Here is a 26552-nt window from a genome sequence, read left to right as displayed (position 1 = left end):
AGAGAGAGAGAGAGAGAGAGATATATATATATATATATATATATATATATATATATATATATATATATATATATATATATATATATGGTCGCATCAATGGAAACGAAACATGGGTTGATCAGCGCGGGCCAGATCCAAAAACAGCTCATGGAGTACCAACATAGAGAGCCACCTGGACCACTGAGGTTCAAAAACCAATGATCGGTTGGTAAACTCGTGCTCACTGTTCTTGGGACGTAAATGGGTTCATTCACTACGAGTAAACACCTGGCGCGTTTTGGTCACTTTGGCTCGGTCATTGAGACCCTCAGTCGAGCTGCATCATTGTACTCCCTACATGAGACCCCGCAATGTCGACTCCCGTCAACTTGTTCACGGAAATATTCTCTATATAGCAGGGAGATTCAAATTAGCTGACTTGCGACTTGTCTAACTTTGAGCATTTCTATGAGCTGAAGATGGCGGCCGCCGTGATCTTGAATGTCGGGCCAGCTCAAATGCGTTTTCTTCTTCTGGACTTAGAATGTTATGCGACACCGACTTTGATGCGTGTTTATGCCAGGGTGTCTATTTACATAACTATTCCTAAGATATGAGGTCCAAGTCAAGGTAAAATGGAAAGGCAAAGGTCAAACGTGATCATGAATTGCCAAAATCTCCCCTATTGATAGATGTGTGACGTTTGTTGTCTTCTCGTGTTCATTTTAATGGTGCGAGAAGACAACAAACTCGAAGATAACTTGCAGCAGTCGCATGTCTTATAAGCCATAATAATATGGAATAATGTGCTATATGTACATGATGCATGTTTATTGGAGGCTTTAACGCGTACATAGACATGTACTATGGGATGTGCTTTAGTGTCCGTTAAAAAAATCGTCCCCTGCAAAGCGATACGCTATAAGTGTCACACAACTCTGCCAGAATGCGATATCTTGCCCACAAATCATGCTACTGTGGGTTGATATCGAGGAATAGGAACAATGAAACAAGAAATTCTTCGCGGGCTCATATCGCGTTCCCCAAAGGTTGCTGAAGTCTCATTGTAGTGACTTCGATTCGAAGCGATACAGTCTGCCGTGCTGGAACAATGTAAGCCAAAAGACAGCTGAACCACGCAGCTGGGTGCGGGTCAGTCAGTGTAAAACCGTAAATAAGCGTGGTAAAAATACATTCAAGCAGCAGTAAACGAACGTCTGGGGTTATTTAGCGCTTAGCTCAGTGGGGTGGTTGGCAGCGTTCTGCTGGCAATGCCGTGCCCCTTGTTATTATCGTTTCTGTACTGCTAACGTGCACCGTCCCTCCACCAAGGAGCATGTCCACATCCTCACGGTCGGATGCTCTTGAACTGACTCCAGGTAGTCGCTCAGCTCCTGGTTTGACTCGTTGTCATTAAGAAAAAGACATGCAGCAACATGGCGATAACGAGGCGATACCTCTACAGGGTGTATCGAGGGTGCTTAAGGCCTTCCTTCGTCCTGTCAGTGATGCAGCGTCCATACGCTGCGCTCACGACAGACCCCCTCGTCGGTGTCCCTGCACAGCGCAGGACGATCATACGGGGGCGCGTCGTGCCATCAGCGAATCAGAGAGTGTGCATCATGTGCAAGTCATGTGCAAGGGAATGGCCGTTTGAGCATTGGTCGTTTGACGCCGCTCTCGTGCGACAAGTCTGCGCTGGCGGCAGTGGTCTCGTATGACCGAGCTGCGGCCGTCTCGTCCCGTGAACAGGCTGGAGGTGACGGTCTCTTGCCACCGCGCTGCGATGGTCTCTTCGTTTGGCCGGGCTGCGCTCACCGCGGCGGCCCTGTCCTTCGGCGGTAGCGCTCGCCGCGGAGGCCCTGTCCTTCGGCGGTAGCGCTCGCCGCGGCGACCCTGTCCTTCGGCGGTAGCGCTCGCCGCGGTGGTCCTGCCCTTCGGCGGTATTGGTGGTGAACTAGAGCAGGTAGACCGCGGGGTTGATGACTTGGAGAGCGTCTCTGGTGGACGCCTGATACGGCTGGTGCCTTCCCTTGAGCGTTATGAGTTTCCTCTGCAACTGTATGCGTCCACAGGATATCCTATCCGAGCCAGGTAGCAAATGTGACTGCTCCGTCTCGTTAGTGGATACTAGTTTGTGGTTGGCGCGGAGCTGTGACGCCGGTTGCCTCATTCTAAGACATCAGGAGTGCGTTATATCTCCGCGTTTTTTTAGTGTTTATAGATTTAAAACTAATTCTATTCGTGTAAACACATGTTTCTCATTTCATCATTGATGCTATCTCAGCCCGCACAAGAGGAGACAGCCTTTCTGTTGCTACTGCTTCTCCGCATCTGAGCTGTCTGTTAAATAGTGCTCATTGTGTCTAGTGTACGGATGTCGTAGTCGATCTGACGATGTATCACAATTTGAGTATATAAGCTGTTTGCGCTGCTTCATTGTTATTGCTGTTTGGGTCACGCTGAGAGTTTACATGTTTGTTGAGAGAGGGATCGAGCATAAGATCGGTTAATACGCATGATGATAATTGTCTTGGCACGAAACCCATATCAAGGTAAGCAGGAGGGTCTCCCCGTCCAGTGGCAACAGAAACGAATGGGGCCCGTTCGATCTGTCGTCAGCACGATTGCCAGATGACATGCGTGGCGTTATGCGTGCTAAAGGAGCGTTCGATGCATGGGCTGACGAGAAAGTGTTTTTTACTTTACCTTTCTTTTTTCCTTTACCTTCTAACTGCTCTAGATTACACACTTACCCTGCTTTACTACCGGCCAAAACGCATTACCTATAACGTGTTGTTTGGAAGTGTGGCTCCTGCTCTGATATTACCAGTATCTATCCCATCCGCAAGTAGAGTGCTTCTTCCAATTTACATCTCATTTAATTTTTCTCCTTCTCACTGTTCAGAGTTCACTACTTTTAAGTGGAAAATGCGCCAATTCTTCACCGCTATTTGTGCAGACATGAAGCCTGCCGTTTCGTTGAATTCCCACTGGAATTGGCAAAGCCCATCTTCGAAACCCGTGGCGTTTCGTTCCTGTTCTCCGCTTTTTCACAGTTACTCCGACGTTATTAATTTACTGGGGAACGCAACCACACACCACACCAATCATCGTCACCTTTTCATAGCTTCTCTTGGCGGTTCATTTCCTTCTTATCTATCCCACGCTGCATTCCCCCCAAATTATATATAAGTACCCACGCTCCACCTAACGTATTCGCCAACGCAAGGGCTACCAAATCAAGTTCCAGTTACTTTGCCAAAGTGATTTCTCATCTGGTAGATTTTTCTCTCCGTGCCGACGGGCTGACAAAAAATATTGGCATCATTGTCAGCCGGTGCATGACGTCACAGACCACGTGACTTGGTGATAACGTGACGTGACGTAGGGCGAATGCTGGGCCGTAATTGGTGCTGACAAACGTGCTGACGACAGATCGAACGCGGCCTGGAAGAAATATTAAGACAAAGGGTAAAGGCGCGTCACCCCTGCTGAGAATGGTGAAACCAAATGAAAATTTGCTGTGAAAATTTGGCATTGGCCCTATCGGCGTTGAGAGCAGAGAAGCATCAAAAATGAATGTCTGCCCTCCCCCAGCTTGAGAGAACTTCCTTGCACCTGCTGGAAGCCCATCTGTTTAAGCCTGTAGGACCCCAAATCCTTGCCTGCACGACCTGCAAACACCCGCTGTCCGTTTTGGACCGCGTTTGACAACCTACACGGTTGTAGCCTTAATCCTGTGAATTGGGGTTGTATCAGCTCAAAATTTTACGTCACCTGTGGCGTTTCAAAAAGGAATAGGCCTAAAATGGTGACTGCACCCCCCAAAACTTGTTGAAAAGTTCCAGATCTGAGTCTGCGCATATGCTCAAATGTTATCCGGGCACTGCTACTGCCGGCATCAGGTGGAATCAGACCGCATCTGTGTTCCTGGGCCCTCCGACTGGGAAAATTTTTGGTGCATATCTTAACATTGGAAACAATTGCTCACGGATTCTTACTGGTTGTGCACTCTAATGATGCCGTTTCATCGGGCTCGCCATCCGTTTATACGCTTCACCAGTTTGATGCAAGCCATAGGAAACGGTGATGGAATGTGTGACAAGCCAAATCTGCTTCAAGCACGACTGTGGCTAGGAGGCATACTAACGAACATCGTAAGATTCCCCCGATAGGAAAGAACGGCTGATAGGTGTTTAAGGGATTGCTCCACATTTATACGTTTTGAGGTGAGATAACCATTTTTAAAACCGTCATAAGATAAATCCATTTCAGTGCAGTTCACAGCCACACAATTTTTAAGGCTTGAACCCCGTGCTGCTGAGCTTGATGCCGGCGAATGTGCGAATGTGACTTCACGCAGATATCGTCACTTCATTGGCCAGGTATTGCTTAAGGCCAAGAACAAGTATCATCGAAGTATTTGCGTCTGGCATATGCAGCACAATTTGTAACATAAGTGGTCATTAATTTGGCCTTCGACCATTTCGATACGTCAAGTCCAAGGTTTCGAACGGAAATCACGTTTTATGCAATATAATGCAGGACTTTGGCCCGTGGTACGATTATGACTAGCGTAAGACTGGCAACCAAACAGTAAGGAATAGTGTCATAACAGAGCATGTGAATGCAAGCAATCAACACGAAAAGGTGTTTTGCGAAATTAAGTGTTCAAAGTGTGAAAAACATGGGAGGGACAGTCTATGTCGGGGAGATCATGCATCCTATTCGTTTGATATATAATGAGCACCTGCGAGACGCTAACATCAAACCAGTGAATATCCCATTTCGGTGACCATTTCTGCCGAACGCACTCCGGCTGAAACCCAGAGAGGTATTGACCCTTTACCCCTTTTAGAGCTCAAAATCATGCACAGAGCACAGGAACACCTAGACCGGAAAACAAGCGAATTCATTCTTGTCAGAAGTCGGCGACCGGACCCAAACATGCAGGGCTCATCATGGCCGATTTGAGCATGTGATTATTGTTTTAATGTCGTTCGCATGCACAAGTGATGAGTGATGCGTGATGCCTGTTTACTTGAATTCGTTCGCATGCACACGTATTTCTCGGGCGTTTCCATCCTTGGTTGAATATATATTGAATCGTCGTAATGGCTGGCAATTGCTGCTCGTTTAATCCCTGAATGTTGGTGACATGTCGAAACTGTGGCTCCCTGTTAGGAAAAAACCTGAAAAATCGATTGAGATCGGCAGGCAATATTAAATTTACTACTGATATTCGTTTCGATAAAGGCATGCGGTCGAAATATCATTATTTCCATCTCCTTTCTCCTAGTTATTCTACGAGTAATAAGGATGTTAGTACTGTCTTATCTCTATGCATAATGTTCCTCGCAAATGTACCTAACAATCTACGAACACGGGTTAGCTTGCTCTACCTCGTGTTTAGCTTTTTGTTGGTTGGTACGCATGGCCTTGGCTATTTGCGTTGTATAGGCTTTCTGTGGCTCCTCAGAAATATAAACTCGCTTTTCTGCGCCTCGTTGCTCCTGAGCCCGCCCTCCTTAACGTTTTGCGCCGCACTTGCCGTGAATATATCACAAAGTTTGTCGACTTTCACTCCAAATTGTTTCCTAAGTGTTCTCTTAGGGTCTGAATCACTTTTCACGAGCCTTTGTGGTCCACACCACGTGCCCGCCTCGTTATCAATTCATATCATGCTTATTGGGAAAGCTTGGAACAGAACAGTAACCCCAACTTCCGATTGAGATGCAGCGATGCTTTTGGAACATCGAAGGAGGGCTAACACAGTTTGCATGCGCAGAAGCCTTCAGAGTCATTTCCTGTTTGTGAGAAAATATATGGTGTAAGACTTGCCCAGCGTTTTTTCACAACAAACACACATACCGATAACGGCAACAGAATGATCTTCACATACCGACAACCCCGCGGACCATGTCTTCCTGTAATCTGACTGCTGTCTACCCTCCCATATTTCTAAGTGTAAGTTTGTATTTGTTGATATATTCTTCACACTCCTGTCAACCACAAGTTTGTGAGCTTCACGCCTGCTTGCATATATACATACTGTAGACAACTCCGGTCGCACATCTGGAACCTGTATCTCGTTATACTGAGGCACGCAGGCGGACGCGCCCGGCACGCGAGTCAGAGCGCTGGAGCGCCACTTCCAGAGAACTATTTCGAGAAATCCACTTGCAGATCTGCAATATCACCATATCGGCGCAACCTTAAATGAGTTATTGGAACTATGACACCAAAATCAAATGCAACATTAATGATTACGCATCAGCAAGGTACGACGGGAGTACGTCCTTCAGGCCACAACGTCTCGCCCACGGGTCAAAAGCCGAAGGCCAGCATTATGTACCGCTACGCGTGCTTCATATCATGACCTTTCAGCAGATCAGTGGTCCTCGACAAGCATAGTGGGTGAGTTTTTTTGTTAACAGTGCCAAATATTTCTGGAATTTGTATGCTGATGGTTAAAAAAATAAGGCATAAAATAGGCATTCAATAGGCAAAATGGGCATTAAACTGGCAAGTGGTTGTCATATCGTGTCATATGGTTTTGCGTTACACGCAGCTTTTTGAACTGTAGCGATGACATTTCGTATTAGAACAACACTCAACACAATGCTTGAAGTCGACCGGCCACCACGCACGCGCCGCACCCAGCCGCGTGTGGCCGCGCTCAGCCGACGTCAGCACCTCACTCGGCATCCGTGCGGTCATTCGCTGCGATGGAAGGGAGGAGCCGTGCAAACCACAGCGACGATCGAAAATTGTAGGATTCATTATGTAGGAATTTAACAGAATCTGCACAAACTGACTTCAAATTAATATTTGAATGACTTAGTTTATTTGTTTGCTTATTTGTTCATTTAGTTTATCAGAATTCCACAGGCAAAAGCCCAATTACGGTAGCAGTCCAATTTTTAAAAAATAAATATATATTAAGAATGTTCCACATGTGCCGGCAAACATAAACGAATAAGATCGGAATGACTTTGTTGGATGGAAAAAGTCAGTTGAGGGGCAGCGCTGCAAAAAATATATATTGCAGACATTGGGTAGTCGTGCGACAAATCCATTTTTAACGGTGCTGACCCTTGCAAATGACTCGTGGAAAAGGCCGGAGTGTCGAGAACGCCGGACAGGTGTAGCCAGACCGAACAATTATGTCAAGTGAGCGCAGTCAAGCCTGTGACGATATACTTTGTACGGAAATAAAATGTCAGACTGAGCAAAACATGCCTTGATAGATGCTATTTCGAAGCAAGCCAGAAGATAATTCAGTGGAGGACACCGGGACTGGCTACTCGAACCCAACCACATGGGAAACAGTTATTGTAGTCTTTCAAACGGGACGAGATGGGAAACGGCAGCACCGCTCCAAATAACGCTACCGTGCTCTATCAATGATCTCACATGAGCATTGAAGGCAAAGCCTTGCGATTGAACCGCGCTTGAAGAAGACACGACGACATTTGCACGCTTCGCACGAGAAGGCCCAGCATCCTGTTTGCTTCTGAGACAGTTAAAATATGTGATTGGCAAAAGTGAATCTGGTTTCCGGGAAGAGCACAAGATCGCAAATCTGCTGGCAGCTACCCAAGCGGTGACCGTCTAGCGGGTATGAGTAGTGAACAGGTGACGTGCGCAGGGTGAATAAGATGGTATTGCACTTAGCGTGGTTCAGTTTCAGTTCCCAGTTTCAGTTTTCATAGAGGCGGTCCAAATCCGTCTGAAGTGTGGGACAATCTGCTACGTTGTCGATTCGGTGACAAATGTTCACATCATGAGCGCACATAAGGCACACTACATTTGGTGAGAAGCATCAGCCAGAAAGCAGGCGAACAGCAACGGTCCCAGGATGCTGCCTTCCGGGACGCCAGATCGCACTGAAATCCAGTCAGACCGCTTGCCGTTCACCACTACGCGTTGTGAACGATTGCCCAAGAACGACTCTAACCAGCAGAAGAAGGTGATTGACGCTGGTGAATGCTGAAAAGTAATCAGTGTACCTTGCGGTAAAGCTGTCTAGTGCAGGCGCATCGAGCAAGAGCGAGCGTTGAGCGGGTGGGTCAGGCAATATACGTATGTTAGTGAAAGGGTTGGAGAAAATGTTCAGGGATTTAGCCGGTGGCCGCTGCTGCATGTTAGCAGGAGCGCAGCAATTTCACGCGACGTGTTTTCGAAACGCCGCCGAGCCCGACTGCCCAGAAGCATTGAAACAGCGTTGATAAGTGACAGCAGCAGATACCCGGAGATCTGGCGCTGGCAGTGGCAGCCAGATCTGGCGCTGGCGGTGGCAACCAGATCTGGCGCTGGCAGTGGCAGCCAGATCTGGCGCTGGCAGTGGCAGCCAGATTTGGCGCTGGCGGTGGCAGCCAGAGCTGGCGCTGGCAGTGGCAGCCAGATCTGGCGCTGGCAGTGGCAGCCAGATCTGGCACTGGTAGTGGCAGTCAGACCAGCTCGCTTTGATCTTCTGGAAGGAGCGAAAAGGGCAACAGCAATGGGCATTTGGAGAGCGGCACTTAAAAGCTGAGCGTTCACTGGCGTCGAATCGGTAAGCGGGACACATGCTTATTATGGCCGCACGCCTGGGATGCTTTGGTTCTGCTCTCGTTTCCGCAGCGGATATGTCTCCTACCGACTTCGACGCATAGCTGCGTTGAATGGACTCTGTGTGTGCCATGTTGGTGGCTGCTCCAGAATTGGGTTAGCGCTATTTCCATCAGCTTGTGGTGTCATCTTTTCAAATCAAAGACACGTTTATCTGAATGTCTACGAAGTGGTCACTCTCTGATCTTCATCAGCTGAAGTGATTCGCCTCGCGTGCTGCAACGAAAAAATTACCTGCCAATAAGGTTCACACCCCTCCGCTCTTTTGACGCTCACGTGTCAGCGGTCCTGCACATCAAATTCCTCCCCACACCCCTACACCGTTTCCGACGGTGCATTTCGGCCACAAAACCTGCAAATAATGAAGTGCACATCTGAAAGCAGCAGCACACATTTTTCCAACTATACGACACCTTTCCTCTGGGAAGTTTATTCTTATCTCTCAATTAATTCCTTACCGAAGCAAACACACAACCGTTCGTAGGACCAATATTTGTACGAGTTCCAAGAGTCATCTGGCGCCGTTCTCTTAGCTTTTTGCATCAGCTGCTTGCTGATAGCACGTATGTTGGTTATCATTCTTCTGAGCCGTGCCATATCCGGCATCTCGTTGGCTTCAGATAAGGCTGAAGACGCGTTCGATATGGACACTTTTCGGGACTGCACGAAAACAAACAAGTGTTTATTTGAATTCACATCACTCCATGCAACCAAAAAGGTATTCGCGAGTGTCATGGATATGGCTTGCCCCTGATATCATTATGGTAATGAATAAGACCTTACGCATGCTTAATCAGGCATGAACCATGCCGATTAATCGGCTCTCGTTTGGCAGCCCTGTCGGCTGTCGCTAACGTTGACGCTGGCGGCCAAGCTTAACTTTCAGTATGGGGTAAGTGAAAGGTGGGAAGGGATCCAGTTTAAGAGTGGCGTTTGACAGATGAAGTTTGTCAGATAACGTTTGTCAGATGACGTTTGACTGCACACCGTTCTTCTACCCGCTGCCCCCCCCCCCCCCCACACTCATTTAAAGGGCAGCGTCGATCGACAACCACCAGCCACCTCCTGCCGACACAGGCTTCTGCCAGGGCCTATCCAATATGAAAGCAGTTATCACATTTGTGGTCAGGACAAAGGGTTGATACCAGGTCGCCAATCCTCCTCACATGCAGTACTCACGTTGATAACGACACGCTCACAGAAGTCGTGTTCGTGCGGTATGGGCTCGAAGTTGGTGACCTGCACCTGCGGGCGACCCCCGCTGCCGTCCTCGTCGTGCAAATTTGCCTTCGGCAATGACCTGAAAATTCGCATCGACTTAGATGTGCGAGTCGTAGCACAGCGGCTAGTGAACGCGATATGAACATCACAGGTGACATCTTATCAACTCTGAAAAATCCTCATTAAAATTCAGATAGTGATTGTTGAGAATGTTATATTTCCATTTGTTGGCGTTTTCAGGAAGTGGTTATAGTGCTGTGCATCACTAGCAATGCAATAGCACGATTAGCTTTTAAATATTTTGAACAATGGGGTGTAGCAGAAATATCATATATTCATTAAGTACGACGAAAAATTGTTTATAAAAAAAAATTGCCTTCACGACCAGAAAACCCAATGCACTGCTCATTTTTTTGAGCCACAGGGTAGCAACGCTACGACTAAGCGTGATGTTACCAAGTGCGTAGCAGGCATAACGCAGGGCAGTGAACGAACAAGCCGCGAAAATTTGAAGAATGAAAGAAGAAAATTTCGAGATTTTTGGAAAAAAGTGACCGAAAACCGAGGTTTGTTGGTTGTCTAAAGTGTAGGCTATATTGTGGGACGGGCGCCACAACAAGCCTCTTTTCCGGTGAGCCGCATTTTGTTCGGTATCAGACACTAGTTGCCACGGCATGACATGGCATGAGGCCTGCAGTGGCTGACGAACGCAGCAACGCTTCATTTAGCGCCTACGGCCCAAAAATGCGCTTGGCAAGTGGGCATCAAACTTTTAAAATGTTTGCTTGAAGATATCAGACGACTTTTCCAAAAGATGCCCTTTGCACTTCCGCAGAATTATGTGTCGCCCACCTTAGTTTATTGTGGTCAAAACACATTTTCTCTTCCCAATACGTCACAGTGGTTCGAATGGGTTCGCTGGACTATTGGGCCTATATCTGAGTTTGCTTTGCTTTACATGTCCGTAGAGTACACATAAAACGGGACTGGAAACTCTTCAGATCAGGGGCGGGGCCATCAACTTTGAGTTGTGATGGGGGGAGGGGGGGGGGGCAGTATGACCCAGGGGCCTCCTCCCGGGCAGTGTCGCGTTCAAGGGAGAGGGCACCAAGTACATGCGTTGCCATGTAAAACGGTTTCATCCATCATATCCAAGTAACTATAAATGTCGACGAATAAAAAACCCAGAATGGGACCTTCCGATTCTCCAGCAAAGGGTCTCGCGTTCTTAAAACAGGGCCACTTGGTCCAGAAAGAAAGGTTTCCTAGTGCAAAGAAGGGCATTCTTATGCACAGCAGATTCCGATTCACCATAAGATAGCCAAGGGACCTCGTTATCTCAAAACAGGGCATCCTTAACTCAGATCCGCGGTCATCTGATACATGAAAGGGAGGAGGCCCCTGCTACAGAAATGGGGCCTCCTAGAAAAAACATAACCACACACACACACACACACACAAACTCAGGGAGTGCCTCTTTACCCTAAGGTGCCACATAAAAAATAGGAGACAAAACTTACCGCTCCTCCCCCCCCCTCTCCGCCGGTAAACAGGAGACGACTGCCTCCTCTGGCCTACTCCCCCCCCCCTCCCCCCCCCCCTGTAACCCAAACTGCTGCGCCGGCCGTGCCTCAGAATCTTTTATACGGTTCCTGTCAGAAATGGAGACAAGATGCGACATGGAAGCTGCCGAACGGACGCCGTATATTCTCCGTTCTTACGCTCTAAAACTTGATGACGAATTGCAAATTGAAAATTAAAGGTCAACTGCATGCCTACGTTTCTGGGAACCATGTCATGAAGCAAACCAACTTATATAGAACCGTATACTACCTGCCAGCTTGCAGTTGTACCAAAACTCTTCCCTACGGTCCAATTACAACCTGCATTTTGAAACTTAAACGCCCGCACCTTTAAACGCTCCAACCTTCCATGGGGCTTTCAACTAAAATAGCCATCTTAAAGACCTTTTGATGCAATTCACGGATATGCCCATTTTAAGACCCAAAACCCTCTGGTTCCTGAGTTATACTCCAGCAAAAGTGCGAAAAGGTTTATTGGGAAACTACTTCAAAGTCACCTTGGCATTGAAGTCTTCATAGAAACGTCATACGAATGCCGTTATATTACTTATTACTTATATTACCGTTATCAATTGTGAGCACCTTCGAGTTGTGCCGCACTCGTCGCCAACGGGGCATTTTTTCTTTCTTTCCAGACCATAGGTCAATGTTATAAAAAAAGAAGGCCATTGTCTACAAAAAAGTACAGCACCGGAAAAACGCCACCCTCCCTAATGTTTTAAAAAGAAAGACGCGACAGCACATCTGGCTTGCTTCCTCTTCTAGTGGAGTATTTTTTACAGACAGCTCGGTTGGCGCCTTGTTTACCAGAGCAAATAACATTGCACGGGTTTATGGGCTAGCAAGGAGTTATAAAATTAGGGAAATATCACAGTAATTTGAGATATGTATTTTATTAAATATTTAGCACGTATTGTGGGATGAATTTAAATCGTGACCGAAGAAATTGTGTCCGACCAATACGACCTCTTGAGTTGTATTACCATAAACCCCGTTGTGACTTTGTTTTGAAGGGAGCTCACGGTAAAATGCGGTGTTATAACCGAAAACCGGTGCGGAAATCGAGAGAAAACTGGAATTTCATGGTCCCGCGGGTTGTGCAAGTGTGTAATCGCACTCATTTGACATTAGAGTGTGAATCAGGTGATTGAAATGGGTGTGATCACTGGTGGTGCGTGCTAGCAGCCTGGTTGTTGTACTCAATGGTTGTTGTGCCTAAGAAAGCATCTTAGAATGTATGGCTTCGTCTAACACTCCGTTGCTATACGTTAACAAACCATTCTGGGGAAACCTTCGGGCGGGGAGTCAATTTGACCCCCTTCCCTCACCCGAGCGCGTTTTAAGAATTCTGAGAATATAGTACTGCATTATTATAGATGAACATATCACTGTCAACAAATTTTGTATGCAGACAGGCATTGCTGGTGAGTCATCATTGTTATAGCCACTGCAACCTGTATAAGATGCTCAGTGCTGGGGAATGTGGAAAAGTATTGATGTTGGTTTCTTGGATAGCACTTAGCAATATCTTTATCATGAGCATTATTTGCACTGGAAGCTTCATCACTTCCTTGCATTTTGCCCATCTAATCATGGCTACATGCACTTGTCATGTCTCCAACGTTGTGCAAGTTCAGCAGGTTTGCAGTTCCATTGTAACATTGCATCGTTATAGATGTGCTATTGCTTGTGTGAACAATATCCTTGGGTGAAGCAGCCTGATGCCTGCATGTCGCATGGCTGCGGAAGCAGAAGACGTGATTGCATCTTTGTCACCTATGCTTTGTGGATTACCAAAACAAGATGCACAATTGACGCCACTTATTGTGTGCATTGCTGAAAATGATATGTATATTGCATCGTGTTTTTTTAGTTAGTCATATGCCAGGTGCGCAGTTAATACGACAATGCATGCTTGACCCATCTTTACATGATGGAGTTCATTATGAAAGCAGCGGGGATTGCGGTACAAAACCGTATCATTGTTCATTATGCCACGCCACAGTACGGCACTGAGGTAGTGCCACGATGACACTGTTGACCCGTGCCAATACACAATGTACCACATTGGTTGACTGCTCTATGTCAAGCCTATGAGATGACAGCTTATAATTTGTGAATGACTGGTAACAACTGATTTCACAACGTCAAAGGACAGTTACCAGCAAGAACGCTGTGGCACCACAATGATTATATCAAGGTTCACTTGTGCTTGCATAACTAGCCATAAGGAAGAAAAATATTATTGGTAGCCCAAGCTTACCATCTTCACCACAGAAATAGCAATGCCTTGGCAATCAATTCAGAGCGATGTTACATATTTATTAACCTTTGCATGCAACAGCATTTCCATTTACAAATAACCAAAAAAGTAACTACTGTGCACATCTCAGGATATCAATGTCAGGACTACACCCTTATAGGCAAGGATAAGTCGACAACAAATACTGACATCCTCAGCAGTCCTTGGAAGGTTTCGGCGAAAGACTCATGACGCCATATGACAGCCTTCACAGCATATCGTGCATTGTTATTAGTAAGCTACCATCAAAGCTGGCGATCGCTACGCTGCGTATGTCAAACAGCCCACCAAAGCTTCCCTTTCGACCAGTACCAAAACACAAAATCCATAAACAAGCCATTCACTGCTAATCTGCCACGCAACGCAGTGCCCGCGACGAGAATGGCCGGTTGGCGTCAGCTCTCGTGCTTTTCCTTTCTTTTTTTCTTTTAAACTTTTTCAAAGTATTCTTTAGGTCTGGCTGCCAGATGCTGCTAGGTATTGCCGTCGTCACAAAACTGTTGAATGGCGTCATCAAACAATGACGTCATGGGGTGCACTTTCACAAACTTTGAAATTTTACCACTCAGGGTCGTTTTTAGACCTTGCAACTTTACCATTAGTTGCAAGTACGCTTTTACTGTCATATCTGATGCTTATTTCAATATTTCCAATTGTGGAACATTCCCTTCAACATACAGTCTACACGTGCCCAATCAACTCCTCCAATCAAGGCCAGCACAAGACCGGGTAGAAATGCTTCGTTTGCTGCCGACGAGTGTCTTGCCTGCCAGTTGGCGCAATACCCACGAGCCTTGAGATGTGTCTGCCGGGGCCGGCTAGATACACGACACGGCAGTCCCGGAACTCCGTGCACCACGATCGTTGGCTACGGAGCCGCCCAGGCACGCAGTAAGCCACGCTCCCCACGCCGCTCAGTGAAACATTCACGGACGGCCTCCGCAGGTGCGGGTCGATGTGCGGTCGTGACACGTGGTTGCAGTGACCCGTAGCAGCGGAGCCCACCGCTTCCCCCCCCCCCCCCCCCCCGCTGCCACCGATGCCGGAAGTGTCGGACCGTTCGGGCCGGTCCTTGCCGTCCGCCGGAACCGGCGCGTTGTTATGCCGCTAATGGCCGGGAATGCCGGGCAACGGCATGGCCAAGGTATGAACCCGTTTCGGTCAGCCAGGGGCGGAGTAACGGCTGTGTTCAATGGCGGAGTACGGGCTGTGTTCAGGGGAGGAGTGCGGCTGTGATCAGGGACAGAGTACGGCTGTGTTCAGGGGCGGAGTACGGCTGTGACCTGGGGAGGAGTACGGCTGTGATCAGGGACGGAGTACCGCTGTGATCGGGGACGGAGTACGGCTGTGTTCAGGAGCGGAGTACGGCTGTGACCTGGGGAGGAGTACGAGTCGCTGTTCGGGGACAGAGTACGGCTGGTCAGGGAGGAGTACGTCTGTACTGGGGAGAGTACTCGGCGGGGCGAGTACCAGTGGCCAGGAGGAGTACGGCTGTGGTCAGGGAGAGACGGCATGTGCACCGCTGTGGTCAGGGGCCGAGCACAGCGGTGGCCAGGAACGGAGTGCAGCCGTGGTCAGGGGCGGAGTACCGCTGTGGTCAGGGGAGGAGTGCGGCCGTGGTTAGGGGCCGAGTACGGCGGTGGCCAGGAACGGAGTGCAGCCGTGGTCAGGGGAGGGGTACGGCGGTGGCCAGGAGCGGAGTGCGGCCGTGGTCAGTGGTGGAATGCGGTTGGTCGGGAGTGGGATATAACTCTGTTCAGACGAATTTCCTCATTTCCACAACCAAATATATCCCCATTCACCATGTAGGAGATATGTGAAGCTGCAAAACTGGGCTGTGGGCATATATATATATATATATATATATATATATATATATATATATATATATATATATATATATATATATATAGCTATGAGCCTATATTTTGACAAGCTCAGTACCACAACGGTGCCAAATGTCTTTTGTCGCGAGCTGTTCACCGAAAGCCACACACAGCACTCCAACATTCAACACCATAACAGTAGTTAAGCACATACATACCACATGAACGCAGAAGATAACAATGTTAACTAATGGAAGAATTCTCGCCCAGATGAGGGAATAGTATCGAAATATGTGAGTACTGCTTACTGATGCTCTTTTGGTAGGCTTGATAATATAAGCTTTCTTAAAATATCACGAAATTCGGCAGGTTTCGGGCGACACATTAGTAAAGTGCCAATATACCAGCATGCCTATCATGTTTCAGGACCAGTTGATTTCAATTTTGAAAGAACATGTCATTTCAAGTCAAAAACATTCGTCAAATTTTCGTTCACAAGTAACTTACACATAATACAATAATTTTGTGTGAGGAAACGCCACCTTTGTCCTGTTTTATTCGGTTTGTTATTCGTAAGCTTTTTAATTTTACTTGAAACGCTGGCAATCAAAATACGTGAAGTGACATAGTTGACAGTGCGTCCAATGTACAGTGAGCATACATTTGTACGCCATCATCCTCGTCGACCCTCCAAAAACACATGGACACACGGACGCACGCACGTAGGGAAGGACGAACGGACGGACGCATGCACACACACACGCACGCACGCACGCACGCACGCACGGCCGCACGAACACAAACACACGCACAAACAAACAAACACACACGCACACACACACACACACACACACACACACACACACACACACACACACACACACACACACACACACACACACACACACACACACACACACACACACACACACTGTATGTCAATAAATCACATTCGTAAACAAACGAATGAAAAATAGCACCAAGCAGCACACACCATTGACCGAAATGCCTCACCACCAACTGCCTTGGCTCAGCGCGTCACTGCCACCTCCCTGATCCGAAATCTACCGCGCACCAGCAGTTCTCTTACTTGTATCCACCATTTTTCTTCTTGCGTCGTCTGGCCATGAGCCCGGGTCAGCACGGCGCGGCCGCCGCCTTTGAGGACGCCGCCGACAAAGAGTGCGCCCGCTGCCGGTGAGCCGGTGCGGTGCGCCCATTGATTTGGTACGTGCGACGCGGCCCGGCGGCCTGTAGCTTAGTGACGGCCGGCAGCAATCAATGGTGGCGGCGCGACCGTCGGGGAGGGGCGCCGACCGCGCGGCGACCCCACTCCCCCTCACCCGCCCACCAGCGCTCACCACCACGGCAGAGACGACCGGCGATTAGCGGTGGCACCAGCGGCACCACTCGAGCAGTGGCGCTCTGAGTGGCTCCGTGCTGGTCATGCCCCATATTTGTATGGGGTTTGGAGCTCAGATAATTGTTTTCAAGGTCATTCCTGCAATTCACAGTCATGGCCTTTGAAGACTTCAAATCATCTCGTCTCTGAGCTAGGCGCACGTAGACTTGTGCGGGCTGTTTCCACACCGCCTGATTGGATGTCCCCAGAGATGTATGATGCCACTGTATGCATCACGCGGCTTCTGCCTCCTGCATTGCCCTGTTGAGTTCAAGACAAAACAAAATATGGCCATTGAATTATTCGTGTGTGGAGTGCATCAGCAAATATCGTTGCATCGGCGGGCAGCGGTTAAATGTCAACCAACTTAACGTGTTAAATGCAGTCTCAGAACACGAGCCGCGTTTTGTGATACGTATTGCAGGTATACAGGCACTTATATTAGTTGTGATGGAAATGGGGGTGAGGATCAAATAAATTTGGAATAGTGCCGCACCTGAGAATGCAAGTAAAAGTCATGCCTTAACGGAAAAATATACAATGCCACCAAGCGAAATGGCAAAAGAACACATACATAACGTTGGCTGGTTTATCACACACATAAATTAACAGGCCATCTTGCAGCGAGTCGAAGTACTACAAGTGAGTCAGCCCATCCGCTACAGCAGCAATTCTGACACGACCAGTCTGACAGCGAATCTGACGTCATAAAAACGTTCCATGACGTAATCAAACGGTGGCGTATTGATGAAAAGATTCATTAAATGGTAAAAGTTTGCTAGCTAGCGCAGTCTTACGCACAAAAAGTGTTCCAAAAGTTACAAGTGGGCTTTTTCATCACGTGCGATGCTTCATTTAAAATCTTCAAATGTGGAACATTCCGTTTGAATGAGCGTTGCACTTCCTCGCGACCTTTCATAGGGAAGCCCCATGCAACGAAGCAGGACATCGTTAAACACCTGACAGCGGGTAAGATCGGTAATGCCCAGAACGACATCAAACCCTGGAGGCCCAGCACATGTATCGCATCTGCTCTGACCACACTGCCGGCTAGCGAACCGATGCATTATGGACATGGGTTATAAAATACTCTATGGCGCACAACACTGTCAATAACACTGATATTGGCCTCTAACATCATTCAACTTGATTTTTAATAGTTGCAAAGCCGTTGCATGATACAACCTGGAAGATTCCTAACCAGAGTGTAAAACTTATGCTGGATCCTAAGGGAACTTTTGGTTAATCACAACGAAAATACAAGACCCCAGAGACAACTCCGGAAAAGTTATAAGAAAACATGCAACATTTCAGAGAACTCTTCGATAAGCTTTTAAAATGAATCCTAGATCCTGAAGGTTTGGAATCCGCGGCTCAGGGATCCAAGCCCGGAAGTCATTTTGGGAACAACGCACATATGTCTGCTTGCCACTGTTGCAATTCATTTACACCAAATGTACGAGTACGGCTATGAAAGGTGTTCCAAATGTCAAAACTAGCCACATGCATTTAAACGAAGCAAGATGCTTAAACAACACAGGCTTAAATCTAACAAGCATTTGACAGCTTAAAATACCGCCGGGCGGAGGTAAATAAACAAGAAACGTGGGTACACAAAGCTTTTGACTTTACAGCACCGTGCTTTTCAAATTGTCAACACTAGCTTGGCGGCGGACCGATCAGTCACTGACCACTGACTGACTCCAGCGACCAGCGGCGCCCGAAGTCGGACAGCGCAGCAGACCGGCGGCAATGGCGCTCCAAGGCCAGCCGGGTGCCCTAGGTGGCAGTGGCACCATCAGGTGCGCACAATCTCTCTCCCTCTCCCTCCGTCTACCTACCTGGCCATCGCGTCACGACACCGGGTCCGGTTCGGCAGGTGGCACAGGTGCAGCACGAGGTCCACATCGAACGCGCTGCCCACCGTCGAGATGGTGGTGCACATCGCTCCGCCCTAAGCGCGTCGCAGGCCACCGTCCCATCGGTTCGCACGGGGCGGCAAGCACCGCCGGCGCTCCCACCACCCTTCACGCGCTGGCCCTCTGCCCCACAGGACGAACGCCAGGGGTTCTCCCTCGGCGGACACTGGGGCAGCGGGCGCAATGCGCCGCGGTGCGCCACGTGTTCAGCGAGCTGGTCCGGCGCTCCCACACGTACCACGGGAGGGTGCAGCCGCGGACGGGCGAAGCTGGCCGACCGGCCGGCCCGACTGGTGGCGGGTCGGCAGCGCCTCTGACCAGCCCAACCGCCGCTGCAGAGGTCCACTCCACCTCCCTGCACGAATCTGCCGCCGCTGCAGAGGTCCACTCCGTCTCACTGCACGGACTAACTGCTGTTGCAGAGGTCCACTCCACTTCACTGCACGAATCTGCCGCCGCTGCAGAGGTCCACTCCACCTCACTGCACGGATCTGCCGTCGCATGCCATCGTCCGTGGTTTGCTTGAAACGTTGTCGCGTGCTCACATATCAAACGGCCTTGGAAATTCTACATGTTCCCTGAAACCGGGTAAGGATCCTGCTGTCTCACTAATTCACCGGAGCAGGAACAGGTACGGCTCGAACTTCGGAAAGTGCACATAGTGACGCTTGCGTCCGCCTCGACCATGTTTTGCCCCTGAGCCTCATGTCAAGCACGCTACTGCGCACATGGACAGCTGCGGTGAAAAGCTGGTGCAATGGCAAGCTGCTCACATTCGGAACGTATCATGCGTAACAACATATTCAAACATGGCTATGGCAGTGTCCTGGAGCACAAAGACCCTCAGAAATATAACCCGACGTTTTCTGCCACGGCCGCGAATGCCACATCACTCATGAAGAGACAGATGGAGCACTCGAGGTTAGCATTTGGCATTCCCTTGTCCCACGATTTAAGACACCAACTTCCGCATGGGCATCACTTCTTCATACCGGAACCTCAAAGGCAGCAGCCAGCAGCAGAAGGAGCAGCTCGACGCCAGGGCACGGCTTAACATGACCAGCATCATATAATGATACACCTTGACAGCAATGGTAACGGACCGGATATTAGACTCCCCGCAGACTCGACTTTTCTGCACGTACTTCAGATCAGCAACATCGTCTAAATTGAAATAATTTAAGAGTGATTAAGCAAACAAACCCTTAGCTTCGATGTTGATAATTGTAGCATCATTTACGTCAGCTATCATGGTATTGATTGAAGACATCATTCACGAAAATGAACCTAACACGAAGATTCTTTCAGAAAAGGAAATGCCAGGCAAAGGTTTATTAAAGCGGGAATAAGATGTTATTTTTAATAAATGGCGTCTTTGTGGCAACTCACTTAGAATCTTCATATATATATATATATATATATATATATATATATATATATATATATATGTATATGCCTGCTCAGTTAAAAAAGAAAGCTGATTTCACACTAGCAAGCTTCTAGATGAATCCTTTGAAGTTCCGTGCTTTCGACCTAGTCATATCGTTAAGATAAAAGATTGTTCGTATAAAATCACACACGTAGTCGCCAATATCTCTACATTCTAACATTTCGAGGGCTTATCTCATCGTTTGAAACATAAAATGAGAGAAGTAAAATGTTTTGGGCTCTTCAGGATGAGAGCTGTAGATCGCTATGTTTAGAGCATCTCTTAGTACGGGGAGGCAAAAGTTCCTATCAGTACTTGGATGCGTCCAAAATGCACCCGTGATGACTACACCACAAAGACACATGGCCGCAGTCACGCATACAGCACCTATCGCCTACTACCCAATAGCTCAAAAATTGTGTTTAAGTTTGTTTGCTTGCCCAGAGCTGAAGAGAATTCATTCACAAATATGTTTTCTCAAGTTTGAAGGCGTCTTCTGACACTGTACGTCTGAGGAATGTCAGTGCTGTCCGTCAGTTGTGTTGATCTCCTGTCATGTTCGTGTCGCTGTGCTAATGAGATGCCCGTCGTGCAAGTGTATCGTCAGACGTCGTGAGAGTGTCGTCGTTACGCCAATGTTGTGGTCAGAACAAAGTTTGCAGTCTTCAAGATTACATTTCAAATTATTAACTCAATTGGTGCATTTCAGCTCGTCTGATTTTTCAGCGCTGGCTCTCATAAAAAAGTTCAAGACTTTCCTGTCGCGTTAATAACTGATGATGTCATTCTGTGGTCGTTCTTGCCTTTTACATGTCAAAAGACGAGTTCTCGAACAGTTCTTTCGTCTTGTTTGTTCGTAGATTTTTCGTCTTCTGTTTGTTAGGAGATGTTATTTGATTTTGATAATACAGTTTGATGGTTGTTTTTTATCGATCTTGATTTATTATCAAAGTACCTTCTCGTATGTCGTTGTACTTCGTTTTCAACGTCGGAATAAAAAACTGTCATTCATGTTCTAGTTGGTAAGTTTCCCTAACTTCCAGCAAGATATCATCCACATAACGATTGAAAATGTTAGGTCGTATGCCTTCATTTTGTAATGTTTCAACTAGAACGTCTCAAAAATAGCTTTGAAGAGCGACTTGGCGAAATATTCACAAGAGAACAAGTGTACAGATTGTAATACCCTTTCTTGACGTGACTTTAGATGGTCAAGAACCATAACTTAGAACGACTGTATACCGAAAGCAAACTAACAACGGACGGTGCTTAAATGCTGACAGTAAATGTCCTAAATGCTACAAAATTAACGTCATAAGATTATTCCTCAGACCCGCATTTAAACATTGTTCTGATTGAACAGGATTTCATCCAGAATTCAAATGAATCAGGCAGATATTGCTGAAGAAAGGTATTTTAAATTCTGACGTTGAAAACAAAACACGGCATATGACAAGACACTTTGACAATAAATTAGGACAAGACAACCAAGCGCCCAACCGTATTAACAAAATCGGATGACATCTGCGTTTAAATAAGATAAAAATTCAACAGGAATTCATCTTTCGAGATAAAAAGGCAAGAACAACCACAAAATAGACATTGTAGCTTAGTACCGCAAGGGAAAAATCTCCACCTTTCTTATGAGAAACATCCCTGACAAGCCGGACAAGCTTAAATTCACCAATGTACTGTATCAATTTCAATGTAATGTTGACAACTGCAAACTTCGTTTCGTATACTACATTGGTGTAACCACATAACCACAACGACACTCTCATGACGTCTGATGATGCACTTACGCGACGGAGCACCTCTGGAGCACATGCCACACACACATGACACGGCATAAACACAACTGACGGACAACAATGACGTTCTTCAGACGCTCATGACGGAAGACACCTTTAAATCTGGGAAAGTATATTCAACAATGAATTATCTTCAGACCTAAACAAACCAGTAAAGTCTTGAACAACTCTTGACCTGTTAGGTGGTGGGCGGTGGCTACTGTACATGTGATTGTGGCTATGTGTTTTTGCAGTGTTTTCATTACGGATGCATTCTATACGCATCCGAGTAACGACACAACTTGTTGTCCTCTCCGCAAATAGAATGTTCATAAGATAACGATGCAAAACTTTCATCCTTAAAATCTCAAAACTTATTAATTTTGCCAATCATATTTCTCCAACATTGGGATGATGTCTCAAAACGTTAGAATATATATAGAGACAGAGCAACAGATATATGAGTGATTTTGTACGAGCAATAGTTTATCTTTAGGCTGCTACCAGGTCGAAAGCCCGAAATCCCAAACGATACATCAAGAACCTTGCTAATGTGCAATTAGCGACGTTTTTTCCATCAAATACACATAAAGGAAGATATTCCGCCAAGGTATACCAATACGTATATGTATATATATATATATATATATATATATATATATATATATATATATATATGCACACGTGTGTGTGCGTGTATATGCTCCTTTAATGCACGATTTATGGCACGTTGCCAAGGATCACATCTCAGAGGTGTTTTCAAGGCTTACCCGCTTGATTGAGCCGCTTTAACCGCTCAGAATGCATCAATTTTGCATAGATAAGACAGCAGTAATGTCTTTTTCCTTTGAGAAAAATAAGAAACATTGAGATGTAGGTGCGTTCATATTTCTGCAGCATGCCTTTATCGAAACGAATAGCGGAAAAGCACTTCACACCACAACATAATAACACTTTTGTTATTCATTCCGATAGAGGCACGCTGAAAAAATATAAATGCATGTTCACCTCCATTCTCCTGTTTTTTTTCTTCTCTGAGGAATAAGTTTGTTACTGCTGTCCATCTATGTGAAGTGTTCCTCGCAAATGCATTTAACAACTTGCATCTAATTTGCACGAACTACGAACTATCCATCAAGCAAAGGACTAAATGCGCCTCAGGCTAATTATCATTTAGGATACTAATTGTGTCCTCCATGTAAGGTAATAACTGGCAAAAATTGGCAGTCAAACCACGGATAGGCATGCTATAATACGAAAAAACAAAACCTGTAGCTGGATCCCGCACGTGTATGGTGTAAACTAGATTATTTGAACGTCTAGCCTATGTCTAGTCCAAAACAATACATTACTGCTGGCAGTGTGAAATTTTTCGTGACAACATCTACTGTATCAGGCTCACCATGTAAGTAATATATCTGTGCTGTGTAACGTAAAGGTCATCAATTAAAATGCTTGCGTTCTCACAGACGTCAAGGGGACTACAAGTGTTTGACAAAGCAGAGGGCATGGTATGAGATGGCACTTTGGAGGCCCGGGTAGATTCAACGTTCGTGGGCACTTCACACGAGCCAGTTCGCTGCACGGCGCGGCTGTGTGAAAATAAATCACATTGGAAACATGCCTAGACACACCTTAATACTATCTCGAAAGGTTCGATGGGTCAGCAGTGCCAATGAACAAGCTACTTGCATACACAGACGACATCCTAAACGGGACGTCCCCAGTAAGTATCAATATAAAATCAATGACCTAGACGTCACTAATCGGTCGTTATACGTTCAGGCAAACAAATCGACCCACCCCAATTCATCCAGAAGGAGCACACTGAGCAGGTATTGGCCCTGGATCCAGGCCCGCGCCACTAGGGCCTAATGCTCACGCGCCGGGCTCGACAAACTTTACAATGTGCCGTTGAACGAAACAACCGCTACATTCTCCCTTAGCTTCCCAACCCACACCCACTCACTCCCTAGCCCTATTGCTGTCTAGTTGTATCGTACCACTGCTACCTGCGGTATCACTCTTTCGCTCACTTACTATTTACCCTCTTGCGACAAGGCATTCCTCAGTCGTTTGGTCCACCCTTCTTCATAGAGAAAGGATGTCACAAATAAGTTGCATACAACGCTACTAATATATTCCTTTAAAGCAGGGCCGTAATGGCTGAATGGTCAGTGTCCTCAGCTCTCACGTGGGGGTCGCGATTCGAACCCCGGTCTCGCCATGGCCTTTGATCGTTTATATGGCACCTGTAGTCCCTGGTGCGCCACAAAAGGGAGCGCACGACGTGCGTCGCGCGCCACTTGCAGGTGAACTTTACAACATCCACAAATGCTGAATTACGTAGGATATGCAAACTTCCTCATATGTTTAAGTAGTTTCGTGTGACCGAACAAAACAAATGGAATAAAAAGGCCACCAGGCCACTGCACAGACCACAGGCGAGCTGTGCAGACCATCAAAACAGTCACTGCGCCGACACTACGTCTCACACAAGATTAAACTCCGACACATTGCAGATCTCGGCTTGGGATCGGAGCGGAACCTCAGATGTATTCAGAGACCCACCAAGGGCATCCCACCACCAGGGTTTGAGGGCATCCAAGCAATACCAATCAACCGGAGCTCGACGGAATCTGCTCTAACCGCGGCTGCTCGACGATCATGAAAGAAGAATTAACATTACGAGAACGTCACAAGGGGCCAGGGAGCATGACAATGTATGGTTGGTTGAGGATCGCAGAGTATCCCGGCTACCGCGGAATGTGAGCAAAACAAGTTGGGTTTTTCTCCGCATACAATGTCAGGGCCGGAGCACAGCGTGCCGACGTTTCAGTCTCTCCTGACCATAAGACCCGCTGAGAGCCCCGTGGGGCGTGCCGACAGCGGAACAGAATGAGCACCGGCTGGCCGGGAGGAGCGAGACTGGCGGGCACGCCAGGCGGCAACAAAGCGTCACTCAAACCTGTAGCTTCGCCAGCGCCAGCTGAGCGGAGACGCCCAGGCGGGGTCCGAGTCGCCATTCGCCTGTTCCGCTGTCGAGAGGACACACGACGATTGCGGACCGCCGTCACGTTTGCTCCACTCCGGGGTACAACCCGCTGTCATATGTGCTCCACTCCAGGGTACAGCCCACCGTCACGTGGGTTTCACACTGTGACCCCACTGGACGTCAGGTACGCCTCACGCCACGTGACGCCACGCGGAAGTCAGAAATGCGCCGCGGCTGCCAGGGGCGCGGTGCGGCGGTCAGGGGCGCGACGCGGCCGTCAGAGGTGCAGCGCGTGCGGCGCGGCGCGGCCGTCAGGGGCGCGGCGCGTGCGGCGCGGCGCGGCCGCCGGCCATGGCGCCACTGAGCACGGCGCCGCGCGCGGCCGGTGCTGCCGCAGCTCGTCCGGCGGTCGATACGGCCGGCCCGGCCGGCGCGCCGGCTTCACAGCTGCAGCCGGAGCACCGCGACCCCCTCCGACGGCCCGGTGGTCGATGGCGGTGCGGGTGCACCTGCTGGCCGCATGCCGGCCCCACCGGACCGGCACCTGTTGCCGGCCTGCACCTGGTGGCGGGCCGGCAACCCGGTCCGCTGGCCCAGAGCCACCGGACGCAGGATCAGACTGGCCGCCGGCCAGCGCTGTTCGGAAGTGCCTGGCAACATCCCAGCTGCACAGCATTTCGTCAGACCTGCTGTCGTGCGGTGCAATAGTGATGGGCGCGTCAGCGGACCCAGACCACAGGCATGTGGCCATCGCCTGACCACAGGCATGTGGCCATCGCCTGACCACAGGCATCTCGCCATCGTCTGACCACATTCATCTGGCCATTATCTGACCGCAGTCATCTGGCCATCGTCTGGCCGAAGGCGTGTGACCATCGTCTGACTACCGGCATCTGGCCATCGCCTGACCGCGGACTGACGGTCATCGTTTGACCGCGGGCACGCGGCCATCTTTGGAAACCCTGCCCCCCCCCCCCCCCATTAGGTTTTCGGCTACGTAGGCAAATTCGGTCTATCCAGATGTGTGTGTGTGCTGGGTATGTGCCGAGTAGCACCCTTTCAAACATAAAACTCACCTCACCTCGGGTGAGGTGCGTTGATTCCCGGCGTGTTTTCTGCCATTCTCTTTCCAGAAAAACAGCCGACGAAAATTGTCTCCCTGCACCTATTAGCCAAATGTCTGAATCCCCAGATCGTAGCGCCCGAATGACACATGCCCTTGGCGGTTCATGGACAAACACAGCAAAGCTAAAGGCGTGCCATTTCAGCGCGCTGGTTTCTGCATGAGCTGCGCCACTTTTGAACTTGACGTGACGCTAATTTCAGTCCGGTTCTCTGTGTCAGCGTGCCTATTCTTGGATCCTGATATGTACGTTTATGTGAAAGACATTTCCGTTTATCTATAATTTTGCTGCCGGTCATGTCTTTTCGCAATATTGCAGTATTCCGCGTTACTTGATGTAACTCAACAAAAGTTATTTTGGTTTCGA

The 26552-nt window shown here is 48.1% G+C and overlaps 1 protein-coding gene across 1 annotated transcript in view; it reads right to left on the bottom strand.

The window, feature by feature from the left end:
* Positions 1–19147, bottom strand: part of LOC119091309 (potassium voltage-gated channel protein Shaker) — a gene marked incomplete in the record, with an annotated part of 94053 nt that extends 74906 nt beyond the window's left edge. The window contains 2 exon segments of the mRNA XM_037214016.1: positions 9771–9895; positions 18771–19147. Of these exon segments, the coding sequence (XP_037069911.1) occupies positions 9771–9895; positions 18771–18874 (229 nt within the window).
* Positions 19148–26552: the final 7405 nt, after the last annotated feature.

This window comes from Pollicipes pollicipes, unplaced genomic scaffold, assembly GCF_011947565.3.
Source record: "Pollicipes pollicipes isolate AB1234 unplaced genomic scaffold, Ppol_2.1 Scaffold_3447;HRSCAF=4054_pilon_pilon_pilon, whole genome shotgun sequence".
Classification (NCBI taxonomy): domain Eukaryota; kingdom Metazoa; phylum Arthropoda; class Thecostraca; order Pollicipedomorpha; family Pollicipedidae; genus Pollicipes; species Pollicipes pollicipes.
Note: the sequence above shows the minus strand (reverse complement) of the source record. Positions and strands in the feature narration are given on the sequence as shown.